At 47.4% G+C, this 16679-nt stretch overlaps 1 protein-coding gene and 1 pseudogene across 2 annotated transcripts in view; both read left to right on the plus strand.

Annotated features, from left to right (window-relative positions):
• PIGL (phosphatidylinositol glycan anchor biosynthesis class L) overlaps window positions 1-9259 on the plus strand; it is a 70742-nt gene extending 61483 nt beyond the window's left edge. Inside the window, exons 4-7 of one of the 2 annotated variants that reach the window (XM_059668534.1) lie at window positions 819-886; window positions 4517-4548; window positions 6102-6235; window positions 7897-8149. In XM_059668534.1, coding sequence (XP_059524517.1) covers window positions 819-886; window positions 4517-4548; window positions 6102-6235; window positions 7897-7995 — 333 coding nt within the window. In that variant the 3' untranslated portion in view covers window positions 7996-8149. Of the gene's footprint in view, window positions 1-818; window positions 887-4516; window positions 4549-6101; window positions 6236-7896 lie in introns of both variants that reach the window. The other variant, XM_059668533.1, reaches the window with a different exon arrangement.
• Window positions 9260-14406: 5147 nt separating this feature from the next.
• On the plus strand, window positions 14407-15743 carry LOC132217969 (H(+)/Cl(-) exchange transporter 5-like; annotated as a pseudogene).
• The last annotated feature ends 936 nt before the right edge of the window (window positions 15744-16679 follow it).

The raw sequence follows: 16679 nt of genomic DNA on the forward strand, positions 1-16679 counted from the left end.
CCTCTCGAAATCAACATATATATATGAAAAGAAAGACTGGTCATGAATTCCTTCCTAGCCTCTTCCAATTCCAGTTTCAGGACCCTCGTCTATGATATGTGGTCAGCTTCCTCCTCTGGGGACAGCTTGCTTCTTTCCATCACCCCTAACCAACTAGTACTATTCCTTTTCCTGGGTCCTTGATTTCTCTAAAATATTTCTTTTATCCAAGTTATCCTTTTATTATTATTATAGTATCATTATTATCATTTAAATTGTCCTTTGGGCTTTTTAAAATCCATCTATGTAGAACTGAAATGTTGGAATCTAAGTTTTTAGTTAATAAAGAGATCTATATTTGTGGAAATGGAAGCGGAGTCCATCTATGAATAAACGTATTTCTGCTGTGAACGTAACCCCAGGCCATGGTGGAAATTGTCCCCTAAAGCTTTTGTGCCCTCAGTAAGGCACGAGGAAAAGAGACCGATAGCGCAGGCAGCATCATGAACAAAGTCCACACGGCAGCCAGCCAGGAAAACTAAATGTTCTAATAACCTGCGAGGCAGATAAAGACAAAGCTACTGTGAGCTTAGTAGCACATCATGGCTGAATTCCACTCTGCTCCACCGCCAGGAACAAGAACAAACGGCAAAACTCCTGTGGAAAAGGCTCCATATAGTCAGCCACACCCATAGTTACACACCATTGATCTGAGCCAGAGTCAGTTCAGATATGCTCAGAGCATGAAGAGTTCACGGCCCTGCTCTCTTCTGTCCTTCCCAAGGGAGGCACAGCTGGCTGGAGTCAGGGCAGGAGTGCAACCCTCTCTTTCTCTGCAGGTGGTGACTTTCGATGCCGGGGGAGTGAGTGGTCACCGCAATCATGTTGCTCTGTATGCAGCTGTGAGGTACGATGCTCTGGGTCATGGGGGAGACGTTTGTCATTTACTCAGAGGGATGGTTTCTGAAGCACCATGAGCCCATGAAACTGCACTGTTAGCAGCGAGCGGTGGTGGTAGTGGTGGTGATGGTGCTCATACTCTCCTGCATTCTCCCTGTGAGAAATCTCCCAAACAGCTGCGTTTGTGTGTGTGTGTGTGTGTGTGTGTGTGTGTGTGTGTGTTTTACACATGGACACAGCAAAGAGGTAACTGATTTAATTTCTCTCTTTGCTTTGACCGCTGAAACCTTTAGGGCCAAATTTGCAACTCTTAGTAGCACATGTACGAGACTTTAAGGATTGAGTTGTGTGAACCAGTGTGCCTCCTGGCTTCATCTTTTTTTCCCTCCCTATTCTCATTCATTTTTGTTGTCATCTGTTTTATATATATGTATATTCCTCACCCAAGGATATGTTTTTATTGATGAGAGAGAGAAACATAGATTGGTTGTCTCCTGTATGCGCCCCAACTGGAGATCGAACCCACAACCTAGGTATATGCCCTGACCTGGAATTGAACCCGCAACCTTTTGGTGCACGGGACAACACTTTAACCAACTGAGCCACCCAGCCAGGCTGTTGTATATTTTATACACTATTTCATATCTTTCTTTGCAGGAGGGGGATGTATATACATAACATGATATCTCATTTGTACTTCACAGTCACCCTATTTGACTGATGTGGATTTTACCAGTAACAAATAAAACCGGAACCTCGAAGATATTAGGGACTCACTCAGGGTCATACGAACATGTCCTGTTTCCCGTCCTCAGGAGAAGGGCTTCCCGTGGGCGCCTTGGCAGCAGCTTGGTAGACCTGGCCCAACTACCGAGGAAGGAAAGGGGCAACTTGAAGCGAAGGGCTTATCGTCTCACCTTCTCGGCGTGCCCAGCCTTCTCAGCCGGGAGCAGAGAAATGCGTGACAGTGGAATGACCTTACCTGTCCAGTCGGGCCTGCTCGTTTCGCCCAGGCAGGGAGGCGGTTTGCCCGGCACTGCCAGGCTGGGGTGGCAGAGGCGGCACCAGACCCCAGGAACCCGGGGGCTCCATTTAGTGCCTCGTCTGTCTGCTGCCTCTGCAGACCCATCCAGTATCAGAGCCTTCCCGCTTCGCCCCTAACGTGTGCGTCGCCCCCTGGAAGAGGCTATAAATCATCACCCACAGTCTTCCCACACCGTCCGTTTCCCTGACGCGGGGCGGCAAGCCTGCTCCTATCCCAGCCGGAGGCGCCACTGTAGAAAGACCTGACCCTGCCTCGGGCCCCTCAGGTTCAGGGACGATGCATCTCCCGGTTACAGCCAGAGATGCAGTTTTTCATGAAGACACGTGGGAAGCTGAGGACACCCAGGGGGGTCTTTCCAACCAACCCTGTGGTTACGCTGAGGCCGTGGCTCCGACTAGAGTGGACGGTCAGCCCCATGGAGCGCTGAAGGGGTGGCCCCTCATTCCAGTGCGCGCTGAGCCTTGGCACTCACTACCCAGCTGCCCCAGGGAAGCGGCCGGATTGGGGCTGCTGCAAACACCATGACTGTTGCAGGGCACTGCAGGCTAATTTGGGTGGGTGCCCTCCCTGCCCCCCCAGGCCCTGTCCCCACCACTGAACTGGGGAAAGCGGGGAAGGCTTCCATCTGGCAAAGAACCCCAGGGCCAGCTTCATGCAGACAGACTGTGGGGACACTTCCTTCGGAAAGGAGCCTGGGTGCAGCTTTCTGTGCGAGTAAGGGTCACTGTGCTCGAGATAAACGTGTGTTGATGTGCCTAAGTCCATGCTCCTCGGAGAGTGATCTCACAGCGGCCCTCCCCACACAGGGACCCGCCTGGGAAGTTCACCGTCGTCAGCTCCCCATCTCATGCCCCCAAAGTCTCCCTGTCCCAGCATCTTACATTGTTTCCCAGAAAGCTCCGGAGTTCTTCCCCCGCTTGTCTGAACTCCCCATCTCCCATATGTGTTACCAGGCATGTTTGGATGTATGATTTTCTCAGGTGGCTCCCTGGCTGCTGGCGCCACAGCTGTTTGAGGCCGGCTGTGCCCCTGCTTCTTACTCTTATCCTTTCCCTCCTCGTCCCCAAGGTCCCTCTCCTGCTGGCCTTGTTCCTTCTCTTCCTGCCTCCCCAGCACGGCCCCTTCTCTCAGCCTCAGGCAGTTGTCCCTCCGAGTCTGAGACCGGAGTGGCTGGCAGCCTTGCCCAACAGCACCGTCATGCCGGAGCGGAGGCGGGTTGTCTCAGTCCTCGGGCGCTGCTGCTCCCTGGGCCTCGTGTCTTCTTGCGCACAGGCTCCCCGCCTGCTGAGCAGAGGACCAGCCCCTGGACCTCTGTCCTTCCCCCCCCTGCCTGCCTTCTACTCCCACCAGCCTACCAAAACCGTCCCACAGCCCCCCAGGTATACCTCAGTCCTCATTGGTCTTGACCTTTTTGTGGCATCTGACCCTGCCTGTCACTGCTGTGGTGCTCTCTCCTCTGCCCCTCTGGCTACTCCTCGGCCTCTGCCTGGCTTCCTTGCACCACAGGCGCCCTGTGCTCCAGCTCCCATACCCCCCCCCCCCCCTGCATTCTGCCTCCTCCAGCACCGCTCCTCGGCCCGGCCCCGGGGGCACAGTGCAGGTTCAGCACAGCTGCGTGTCTCCGCTGCTCACCTTTCTCCTTAGCCGAGACCCGCATTCCCACCTCTTTCCTTGGAGATCCCAACCGCCCCGAACTCCGAGCACACCAGGGTCCATCCGGACTGCAGGACCAGGCGCCTCTGTGCTCAAGATCCCAGGAACCTTTCTCTGAGTTTCTACTTCTCGGGGCTCATACTTGATCAGTTCTCTCCAACTTCTCTTCTAGCCTCTGCTCCCAAGAAGCCGTTTTCATGTGCGTCTGTGTGTCCGGACTACCTGCCTCATCTCCCACCCTCGGCTTTTAAAACAAAGTGGGCCGGAGGTTCTGAAATCGCTGCTGGGGGCCGGCCTCCTCTGAAGGAGGAGACACAGCTCCCCTGTCAGAGTTGGGAGTGAGCGGGGCAGGTCAGAAAGGAGGGAGGGTGCAGGGAAAAAATGTCAGCATTTTAAATAGTCTCCCACCAGCCGGCTGGCGCTGCTCAGTGGTTGAGCATTGACCTATGAACCAGGAGGTCATGGTTTGATTCCCAGTCAGGGCACATGCCCAGGTTGTGGGCTTGACCCCCAGTGGCAGGAGGCAGCCGATCAATGATTCTCTCTCATCACTGATGTTTTTAATCTCTCTCTCCCTCCCCCTTCCTCTGAAATCAATAAAAATATTTTTTAAAAATAAAATAATCTCCCACCACACTCACATTACAATTTCAGAAAGAAAAACCTTGAAGCGTCCACCCCTTCCTCTCTGATGGGCATGGCCTGAGCTGGGGCTCTTCGTCAGCCCATGGCCAGCCTCCAGATTGGGACTGGCTGTCCTTGGGTAAGGGGCCCACCGTGGGCCCTTCAGCTGCAGCATAAATCTATGTGCCAGCTCATGCAAAAGAAAGACCTAGACGCTGGCCTGGAGGGGCCATGGGCGTGACAGGCTTCCCCGGCAGGCCCTTCCTGTTACCTGCACAGATCATCTTACTCTCTCTCTGTCCTTTCCCTCCCCAGGACCCTCCATTCGGAAGGGAAATTACCTGAAGGTAAGCCTGTCCCTTGTGCTAGAGGCCACTAGGTCAGGGAAAGCCATGGTCCCCTAGGAAACCTATTAGTGTGAAATGTGTAAACGTGGCTACAGAGAGCTGCCCTAGGCCAAGCAGAGGTGGGTGGGTGGATGGGGAGACTGGCCACCCTCTTCCTGACTTGGCTCAGGGTTCTGTCTATGCGGGTCCCCAGGTCTCAGAGCCAGGGTGTATCACGGAGAAGTGCCCAGCCAGGCAGGCAGCCCCCACGCGTAGGGGAGAGACTGAGGGTGTGGTCAAGGTTCTCCAGAGAACCAGAGCCGATGGAACCAATAGGAGAGTATTTAGTTACTATTTATTATCAGGAATTGCTCATACAGTTACGGAGGCTGAGAAGGCCCAGGATCTGCCGTCTACAAGCTGGAGGCCCAGGGGAGCAGGTGGTGTCATTCTGTCCGACCCCTGGGCCCCCAGAGAAGCAGGGAGCCAATGACAAGATCCCAGCCCAGTCCAGGGCCTGAGGGCCGATGACCAGCATCCCCGCTCTGTCAGGCAGAAAAGGAGTTCTCCTCTCCTTGGCCCCTTGTTCTCTTTAGCCCCTAACTGGATGCTTACACGCGCATGCACACACACACACACACACACACTCACTCACACACTCACACACACTCACACACACACTCTCACACTGGAAGGAAATCTACTGACTCAAATGCTAATCCCATCTGGAAACACCCTCATGGACACCCAGAAATCATGTTCAGCCTATCATCTGGGCGCCCTGTGGCGCAGCTGACACACCAGGCCCTGCCCACTCGCCTTCTAGCTTTCTCACGGGTGGGTGTTTTCCACCTCTGGTGTTCATTCAGTCTGTCTGTCCAAACTCACCTCCCATCCTGCAGTTAATTAACCAGGTTGAAACTGACTGGTGGGTGCTTGATGGATTAATCTGCCTGAGTTGAAAACTCTTCCTAACCCAAAAGATGGTGCATGCCGCCCCCTGCCATATACTGTGTGATGCCGCTGCTTGACCTGTGAGCTAGTGTCTGGTCTGTCAGAGGGACAATGCACATTCCTCCCAGGAATGCTGTGAAGATGAAAGATATAAAACATATGAGCATGTGCCTTTCTGAGGGGCTTACTGAGGTCACCAAGCTGTGAGGTCTTTGGAACTTGACTATAGTTTATTTGATTCTTATTTGTTAACTTTGTGAGACAGGCAGGTCCCACACTATCAACACCATTTTACAGATGAGAAAACTGAGGCTCAGAGAGGTTAAGGGACTTTCCTAGTTCTTTAGTGACCGAGCAGGAAGCAGACCTCTGGCCTCCCAATACAGAAATTCCTGTCTCTGTCCTCTTTCCCCTGGCCCTGAGGTAGCCAAATCACCAACCTTTTCTTGCTAGGACTGTAGCAGGGAGAGTCAACAGGCCAGGTGTCCTGCGGTCCTTTCACTCTTCTCATCGGGGAGAATGATGGACAAAGGGCCACTGCCTCGCCCTGAGCCCCAAGGGGCAGGTAGGGTGCTCGGGAAAACCTGTCTGGAAGCAACAGCTCTCCCCTCCCCACCCAGGGTGCACGGTGCTCACGCTTGAGTCCGTGAATGTGCTGCGCAAGTACATCACCCTCCTGGACCTGCCCTTCTCTCTGCTTCATGCCGGCGATGTCCTCTTCGTGCTGACCAGCAAGGAAGTGACACAGGCCAAGGTGAGGATTGCACCTTCCTTCACACCCCACTCCAGATCTGCCCCAGACTCCGGCTCCTCAAACCCTGGCCTGCAGAGGCCCTAACAGAGACCTCCCCCAGCAGCCAGCCTCTGCCCCTGCGTGTCAGTACTGGTGCTGGACCTGGAGTCATAGATTTTCAAGAACTACCTTTTTTTTTTTTTTTTTACTGATTATAAAATAATACATGCTAAAAAAGCAAATAATAACATATGCTTATTGTAGAAAATCTGGAAATGCATAAAAGCATCAAAAGAAAATTAAAATAATAAAATTTCCTGCAATCCCACCTCTCATATGTAATCCTAGTTAATATGTTGGTTTATATCTTCTATATAAAGAATATTAGATAAATACATGTACATAAGAATATATTTATTCTTACATTTTTAAAAAAAATATTTTTATTGCCCTAGCTGGTTTGGCTCAGTGGATAGAGCGCCGGCCTGCAGACTCAAGGGTCCCAGGTTCGATTCCGGTCAGGGGCGTGTACCTTGGCTGCGGGCACATCCCCAGTGGGGAGCGTGCAGGAGGCAGCTGATCGATGTTTCTCGCTCATCCATGTTTCTAACTTTCTGTCCTTCTCCCTTCCTCTCTGTAAAAAATCAATAAAATATATTTTTTAAAAAAGCTATAAAAATTTTTTTTATTGATTTTGGAGAGGAAGGGAGAGGGAGAGATAGAAACATCAATGATGAGAGAGAATCATTGATCAGCTGCCTCCTGCATGCCCCTAGTGGGGCTCAAGCCCGCAACCTGGGCATGTGCCTTTGACCAGAATTGAACCAGGGACCCTTCATCCACAGGACAACACTCTATCCACTGAACCACACCAGCTAGGGCAATAGTTCCCTTTATCACTTAAAGCTTGTTGTTATCATAGGTGCACTCACATCTCTGAAGCCACATATGTCCTGACAAATATAAAACGAGTTATTTAGAGAAAGGTTTATAATGATACTGACTTGGAGAGGAAGATCACTTTGGTACTTAAAGAAAAACAGGCAGAAACCATTTATATACTGTTAAATCAGTTGCTATTACCCATTCTTTTTAAAAACTGAACTCTCCCAGACCTGCATAACTAGATGATAAACATTTCTTCCACTAGACAGCAAAGCGAACCCAGGCCTATGTGCACCATTCTTCCTTCCTCTCTAACAGCACTTGTACTTTCCGGGCTACCGAATTCAGAGGCGTCTGAGCCTAGTATTCTAGCTGCCCCGTGAAACAGCCTGTGTGTCATACATGCGAAGTGCTGGGGCAAAGTGATTAACAACGAAGGCTCCAGAGGCAATCGGATGGCTCTGTGTTCCAATGTCAGCCCACCTTGTGCTAGCTACCTGAGATTGATGTTTCCTCATCTATTTTTTAAGAAATAATAATAGTACTTAACTACTGGGTTGTTAAAATTGAAATACTGTGTGGAGACTGAGCGTTACAGCTGGCACGCATCCTCTGCTGTTACCACAGGGAGTGCGTGGCCATGGCAGAGGGTGCGTGGCAGCCGTCCTCGGTTCCGAGGTCACAGGAAGAAGCCTGCCAAGGCTCTAGCATCGGCGTGTTGTTGGGAGGAAGATGAAACAAACTAACAGGAAGCACTCAGTGCCCCTGTTTGCTAACGTGAGCTCTGCTTCTTGCAGAGGGCCATGTCCTGCCACCGCAGCCAGCTCCTGTGGTTCCGCCGGCTCTACGTGCTCCTCTCCCGGTACCTGAGAATCAACTCTCTGCACGCCCTCTGAGCCCGGGACAAGAGAGAAAGGACCAGGAAGTGGCCTGCTCGGGAGCTGGCCATGTCCCTGAGCCGAAGGAGAGCCCGGTGGAGGGTGGCCTCCCAGGGCCCTGCTCCTCAGGGTGGCCAGCCCCTGACAAACGGAGGCCATGCAGGCCGAAGGACTGTCTGAACTTCACTTCCTCCTCTGGGAAAAAACACACAACAACCAAAAACAAGCCCAAGGGTAACCATAGTTACCCTGCTAGCTTCTTCCATGCTTGTGAGGAATAATATATGTGAAAACCCAGCGTATGGCAGACACCTAGCCAGCTGCGGCCATGTCAGTGACCGTGCGAGTGCCGCAGGCCAGTGCACAGGTGACGTTGCCACGCATTTACGCTGTTTCAGAGCCGGCTCACCACACACACACACACACACACACACACACACACACACACACACACACAAGAGTAGTCTATACTGAATTAGTTTATCCCTAATTCCTTGATTTATCTTTGTGGCCTATGTATCAGATTTGAATCTAGAGAAAACTTGCTCTTTTTAACATCACATTCAGACGGGGGCAGCCAGGCTCCAATGGCTGTGGTGGGCAGTATCACACAGAGACGAATATGATGTGGGCCCTGCCCTCAGTGAACTTATAATTGAACATTTCAGGTTTTAATATTTTGGGGAAAGCAGGAAATAGGAAGAGAAATCTAGCCTTTTTAAATAAAACACACACACACACATACACACACACACTCACTCAATAACCTGATGTCTTAAAATTATACTATAAACAAAAGCATTCTGAGAGGTCAGAATCCAGCTAATGTCCCAGGGAAGTAGCCCGAGGCAGGGAAGCTCCGTGGTGGAAAGCATAGGCCCCGCAGACTAGTAAACCTTGGGTGGAGGCCAAAATTACCAGCAAGGTAACCACAGAAAAGGTGCTTAACCCCTCTCTGCCTCAATTATCTCATCTGCAAAACAGGTACAGCAATGTACTAGTACCAGCCTGAGAGGAGATGATGCCGGAGGTGCATAGAAAAGGGTCTGACACACGGTAATGCTCAGGAAAGAGGAGCTGCAAGTATTCTGAGACCTATAGAGAAAACAGGCGTTAAGCAGAGGGACTAGCAGGAATCTGAGGCCTGATACAGAAAAGACCTTGGGCCCAGGCCGGGTGGCTCAGTTGGTAGAAGCGTTGTCTCATACACCAAAAGGTTGTGGGTGCAGTTCCCAGTCAGGGCACATAAAAATATGTCCTTGGGTAAAGATTTGAAAGAAAAGAATCCTGAGTATTCCCTCTGCCTGTCACAGGAAGCCCTGAAGTGCTAGCTCCATAGCAGCAGGTTAGAGACCTGCTTCTTGGGTCTCTTCACCCAAACTTGCCTCACTTTGCGGAGGGTCACCATTGTCTTGAATGCCTCCTGGGGCCAAATTTGGCGCACAGAGCTATCAGGCCCTGAAGCTGGAATTGAAGTTGCAAAACTGGCCATTGCCTGTCTACTAAAAATTTGTCAGCAGCTAATGGCCTTCACGTGAAAGTGACAAAAATAAGCCACTAACACTGGTTGGAGTGGTGGACACCGACCCAGCCTCCCAGACAGGGACCTGAGCTGGTCTGCCCCAGGCTGGCCAATAGTGGGTGGTTCTTGACTTCACGTGGGAAAGATTTCACATGACGAGTCCAGGTGAATCTGAGAGTATGTGAGTTAAAGCTGTGGACAGTGAAGAAAGGAAGGGCCTAAGATAGAAGCAACCGCAGAAAGTCTAGGTGGGGCTGCTTTGGCTCTAAAAATGTTATAGGAAAGAAATGAGCCAGGCAGGGCGGCTCTGGTTCACTGGAAAGTCAGAGAAAAGGGGGCTTGGAGGCAGTGTCAGGGGGTTATCTTGGGAAGAGTTGCTGCTGCCCATTGCTCCCCTGGTTGCAAGTCTGAGAGGGTAGAAAGACATGGGCATACTCCTGGGAGGGAGAGTGCACCCTGGTTCCTTCAACTTGAGGGTTTTAAAGGCTGGGCGTTTAGGGGAGGATCTCAATAGAATATTCATCAGTTCATGCTTATGTGCCAAAATGAGGTTTATTTTCTTAATTTCATGTCCTTGGGTGTGGTTGGCACTCATTGGATTTCTGCTATCTCCCTGTAGGATGATTTAAGGTATTTCCCCTCTGGTCAGGGAGGAATGTAAACCATTGCTCTCCAGTGTCCTTGGGCAGTTAGGGAAGGTAGGGTTTTGTGATTCGCTGGATGGCTGTAAACTGCTTGGCCATTTAATTATCTGTCTCAGTTTCCCTATCCCACTTGTCCTGGCTTACTAGCCTATCTCATTAAGACCTTTTAAAATGCACATACTCTGTGGCCTAAGAAAATATTTTTAAAATAATTATAAAGGCATTGTTTATTAAAATACATTTCATTTTCAAAATGTAATAGAATCAGCTGTTAATGTGTGTATACATTTTTTGGGACACTCCGTATACACAGACTTCCTGTCAAGATAGCATTGTAGATAAACACAGTACTCAACTCCTCCCACAACCACATCAAAATTATAACTAAACTACAGAACAGCCATCAATCAGAGCTGCCTAAAATCCAGCTGAATGGAAGTCCTACATCGAGACTAATAGAAGGAGTGGAGATGAAGAAAGGGCCGGTCCCACACCACATGTAGTACATAAAAATCCGGAGAGAGATTTTGGCTGCAGAGATCCCCCTGAGGAGTGAGGGGTCCCGGGCCCCCCGGCCAAGAGTTCCAGTGCCAGGTGAGAAGTCCCCATAACTTGTGGATATTAAAACCAGTGGAGACTGTGGCTGAGGAAGACAGAGGCTGCTGGAGTCCCAGGCAGTTCCCCTTAAAGGGCCTGCACATGGACTCACTTTGATTCACTCCCTCTGTGCTTCAGCACAGGGGCAGCAGCTTGGAAAACACCAGAGACACACAGGGAGAAACCGAATTGTCCAACATCAGGGAGAGAGCTGGAGGTAGTGCTGGCAGAGGCCACTGTTCCTTTTCTGGAACCCTCCCCAACACACATATACACAGAGCCAGCAGGCGGGTGCTATCTCTGAGTCTCCATCATCCTGGCTCACACTGTTTGCCCCACCCTGGTGATTCCGAGACCCCACCACACCCAACTTTCAGGCTCACCAAAGCTGTTTCCAGTGGCTTTTCCATACAAATGGCCTGTCTTGGATCATGCTTCAGATTTTCCAAACAAGCAGCATTTGGCCTCAGCAAGTCCCATAACTGGCTAAGTGGCCCCAGATCTAGCACTAGTATAGCCAGCCTTGGTTCAAAGCCTGGCCTCTTTGGGTACCTCCAAGCCCAGCACAAGTAGCAGCCATCTACAGATTGCTTTATAGCTCATGCGAAAGGGAGAGGGAGAGAGAGATAATAGAAACATCAATGATGAGAGAATCATTGATCAGCTGCCTCTTGCATGCCCCCTACTGGGGACCAAGGCATGTGCCCTTGACTGGAATCAATCCTGGGACCCTTCAGTCTGCAAGCCAACACTCTATCCACTAAACCAAATCGGCTAGGGCTTAAATGATTTTAAATAAATAAACAAATAAATAAATAAATAAAAACAATAATGGAAGCTCAAGCCCTGGGTCCAGATGCAAAGGGGTGCATCTCATCAGTGGCCAAATTAGTAATCTGCAATATCATGAAGAAGCTATGTCTTAACACAAAGAGGGGGAAAGAGCTGAGAAATGCAAACCATGGTGGAAAATGGATTTGAAAAATACATTGAGGAGACCTAACATGTGAATAGCGGGCATTACAGAATTTACAGATAGGAAAAATAAAGAAACCTGAGTCAGCGCTTCGGAAGGGTGCACCATATCCTAGCCAGCGTTGGTGTTTTTGAAAAGATGCACAAGCATGCTGGCAAAATTCCTAAATGTCAAGTGGGGGAGGGAGATAAAAGTATTGCAGAGGTCTCCTCTGGGTTCGAGAGGGGAGCTGGGGAGAAGGATCACAGTGCAGGGCAACGAGTTGCGGACAAACACGGCTCCGTCTGGATTGTTAGGACCTGCAGTTCTGGAAAGTGTAGTATACAAATTCACTAAGGGGGCAACAGGAAATGCAGAGAAACGTAAAAGCCTGCAAAAGTAAGGATGAAAAGAGGAAACAAAGTATGAAATGTAATATGAGAACATGAGAATGATATGAAAATAATACAATCAGATATCAGTTACTTCAAACTAAAATGAGGGAGCTAATTTCCCTACCAAAACAGACTATCAAATTGAGTTATGTTTATAGCAATCTATTTTAAGTTGATGGTCACTAAGTTCAAACACATTCTGTCCTGGCCTGCATTGCTCAGTGGGTAGAGCATTGCTCCACAGACCCAAGGTTTGCAGGTTCAATTCCAGTCAAGGGCACATAACTGGCTTGTAGATTCCCCGCCCTGATTGGGGCTCTTGCAGGAGGTAATCAATTGATGTGGCTCTCTCACATTGATGTTTCTCTCTCCCCCACTGCCCCCTTCTTTCTCCTCTCTCTAAATCAATTGAAAAAATATCCTCCAGTGAGGATTAGCAAACAAAAAAAGTTCAAACACATTTTAAAGTCACCATCATTTTTTCATATTGATTTCAGAGAGGAAGAGAGAGGGAGATAGAAACATCAATGATGAGAGAGAATCATTGAGTGGCTGCCTCCTGCACACCCCCTAGTGGGGATCGAGCCCGCAACCCAGGCATGTGGCCTTGACCAGAATCAAACCCGGGACCCTTCAGTCCGCAGGCCAATGCTCTATCCACTAAGCCAAACCAGCTAGGGCAAATCACCACCATTCTTACCCCCTCACATTTGAATTTTTTTGTCATTATTTTTTACTTCATGTATGTATGTGTTTCTGTGTATCCCTTAATTTACTATTATAATTACACATGATGATCCTATTTTTGCATTTTAACCTTTTTACTAGTTTTAGTTTTGGTTGGTCCACTGCTTTTAAAGTTTGTTTTTTAAAATTTATCTTAGAGGGAGGGAGAGAAACATCAATGTGAGATATTTTTTAAATTATAGACTTTAAAAAAATTTAATGTTTTTATTGATTTTAGAGAGAGAGTAAGAGAGAGAGAAATATTGATGTGAAAGAGAAACATCAATCAGTTGCCTCCTGCACATACCCCAACCAGGGATGGAACCCGAAACCTGAGTATGTGACCTGACCAAGGATCGAACTGGCAACCTTTCAGTGCATGGGATGATACTCAACCAACTGAGCGACACTAGCCAGGGCTACATTGTTTATTTAGAAAATATATACTATAAACATAATTTTTATATGCACTGGGAAACCAAAAATTTTGTGTGACTTACTTTATTGTGATTTTCACTTTATTTTGGTGGTCTGGAACCAAACCTGCAAAATCACCAACCATTAAAAACCACTAAATTCTACAAGTTAAAGGGTGAGTTTTATAATATGTGAATTATATCTCAATTTAAAAAATAGTGTGAAAGTAAGATTACATTACAATGTTCTAGTTTACTATAAGGACATACATATGATAAACTTGGCACCCTACAACCAAGCCTACCCTACCCAGCAAGGCTATCATTTAAAGCTGAAGGAGAAATAAAGAGCTTGCCAGACAAGAAAAAGCTAAAGGAGTTCATTACCAACAAACCAGTACTATAAGAAATGTTAAAGGGACTTCTTTAAGAAGAAAGAGGACAAAAGAGAATCCAGGTCTCACCATCCAAGCTGGCATTGTCCCCTCCCAGCTTGCCAAGGTGTGGGGAGAGGTCTGGGTAGGGTGCACACACCCAGATGTTAGCTGTGCTTGGCTGATACTTGGCGAGGTGCCTGTCCCATGAACCATTGGCTAGTCTTCCTCTCCTTCCAGCAGGGCTGTGAATGAAGCTCTGCCCTCTACATAGGGCACTAGCTCAATTTGGTGTTCTGGATGCCAGAGCCAACTGAGCGTTTGGCCTGCCAGCAGCAGACGGGCTCCATGGCTCTGGACCTGGGCAACAGAGCAAATCGGTTTCCCAGACTGCCAAATGAAGTTGTACGTGTACCCCTGTGTAAGCAACCTTGAATAAGTGAAGGAAATCCTAAGTGTGGAGCAGAAAAGCCAGGCTGGGGCTTCTGAGCATCTGGCAGAAAATAAGACCACATTGCCACTGTCCCATCTACATCCCATTCCAAGTCTCCCTACATCCTGTGCCCGCCCTGGCTGGCCCTCTCCCCACACCTTGGCCGAGCTGGGAAGGGGTGATGCCAGTTCAGGTGGCAGGAAGTAGACTCTATGTTTCTTTCCTTTTCTTTTCTCTTCTTTTCATTTCTCCTTAAAGTAGTCCCTTTAACATTTCTTGTAATACGGGCTTGATGGGGACGAACTGGTTTGGGAGCTCTGGGAAACTCTGAGCCTGTGACCCCAATGTGGGAGTGGATAGGATCAACATGGCCATGTGACAGGGAGCCATGGGTAATAGCGGCTTTCAGCAGGGCTGACGACAGCTCCCAGAGCAGCTCCAAGGATGCGGACCTGATGGACAGACCAGGGACAGCTATGGGTTTCTCCAGGAGAAATGATGTTCCACCCTTAGATGGAGAAATAAAAGGTATCATTGTTGCTGATGACAACTGTTTTTTAAAACTTATTTTTAATGTACACATAATAAAATCTGATACATAAAAAAATACACATAAATATGGATAATAAAATGCCAAAAACGATATACCTACCAATACTCACTTTAAATGCAAATGGGTTAAATGCTCCAATCAAAAGACATAGGGTAGCTGAATGGATAAGAAAACAAGATCTATATATATGCTGCCTATAAGAGACCCACATCAAATCGAAAGACACACACAGACTGTAAGTAAAGGGATTGAAAAAATAGATTTCATGCAAATGGAAACAAACAAAACAGTTGGGGTAGCAATGCTTTTGTTGTTGTTAATTCTCATCGGAGGATATTTTTTCCATTTATTTTTAGAGAGAGTGGAAGGGGAAGAGGAGTTGGAGGGAGACTCAGAGAGAGAGAGAGAGAGAGAGAGAGAGAGAGAGAGAGAGAGAGAGAAACATCAATGTGAGAGAGACATATTGATTGGTTGCCTCCCACATGAGCCCCGAGCAGGTCTGGGGGTCGAACCTGCAACCCAGACAGGGTAGCAATACTTATATCACACAAAATAGGCTTTTTAAAAAATTAGATTTATTGAGAAAATAGACTTTAAAATAAAAACTGTAACAAGAGACAAAGAAGGACATACATAATGATATGGGTTCAATCTAACAAGAGGATATAACTGTTATAAACACTTATGCATTCAACATAGAACCGCCTAAATATATAAACCAAATCTTATGGACATGAAGGGAGAGATCGACAGTAGGTAATACAATCATAGTAGGGGACTTTAACATCCCATTAACATCAATGGTAGATTTTCCAGACAGAAAATCAATAAGCAAATAGTGGACTTAAATGACACATTAGACCTGATGGATTTAATTTGTATTTTTAGAGCATTTCATCCCACCCCAAATTAGTAAGTGTGGTATAGCTCTCTGAACCTGGTAGTACTCATCTGACATGTTAGCCCACTAAATACAAAGTAAATATTACAGAGTACAAATATTATTTGTATTTTAATCCAGTTTTAGTTTTAAAAACAATGTGATGCAGAACCTAAAACAAAACCTAAATAAATGGAGAGCTGTAAAGTATTCCTTGATAAATTTAATATAGAAATCCTTACAAAGTTAATAAATAAATTGACTATTAAGTATATATATATATATATATATATATATATATATATATATATAATAATTTATAGTTATATATTTACATGCTATATTTTTTAAAGTATATTTTATTGATTTTTTACAGAGAGGAAGGGAGAGGGATAGAGAGTTAGAAACATCCATGAGAGAGAAACATCCATCAGCTGCCTCCTGCACACCCCCCACTGGGGATGTGCTCGCAACCAAGGTACATGCCCTTGACCAGAATCGAACCTGGGACTCTTCAGTCCACAGGTCGACGCTCTAGCCACTGAGCCAAACTGGTCAGGGCTACATGATATATATTCATTCTGATGCTTACAAAGTTAATATACAGATTTAATGTAATTATAGGCAGAATTTCAATGGAGTATTATCTTTGAACCTACATAAAATTATCTTAAAAATATATTAGAAAAGGAAATGTCCAAAAATAGCCAAAACAGAAATATTAAAGAGGAGAGATGTGCCCTGGCCAGTGTGGCTCAGTTGGCTGGGCGCTGTCCTATGCACTGGGAGGTCACCAGTTTGATTCCTGGTCAGGGTACATGCCTGGGTTGCAGGCTATATCCCCAGTGAGGAGCACGCAGGAAGAGCCAATCAGTGTTCCACTCTCACATCGATGTTTCTCTCTCTCTCTCCCCTATTCCTCTCTCCCTAAAAATCAATGAAAATATTTTTTTAAAAGGACAGAGATGTGAGACCTGCGAGAGCTGCCTTTCTATATATATTAAAACATAAAGCCCTTGCTATCAAAACAGTAAGATAAAGGCATAGAAATAAACAGATGTTGAACAGAAGAGAAAATACAGAAACAGATCCAAATTACCTGAGAAGTGTATGGTAACCATGGCATTTTAATTCACTGAAGAAAGTCTTTAATAAATGGTTTCAGAAGGGTTGGTCAGGAAATTGGAAGAAATAAGAGTTTCTACCT

The sequence above is a fragment of the Myotis daubentonii genome, chromosome 16 (genome assembly GCF_963259705.1).
Source record: "Myotis daubentonii chromosome 16, mMyoDau2.1, whole genome shotgun sequence".
In the NCBI taxonomy this organism is placed as follows: Eukaryota; Metazoa; Chordata; class Mammalia; order Chiroptera; family Vespertilionidae; genus Myotis; species Myotis daubentonii.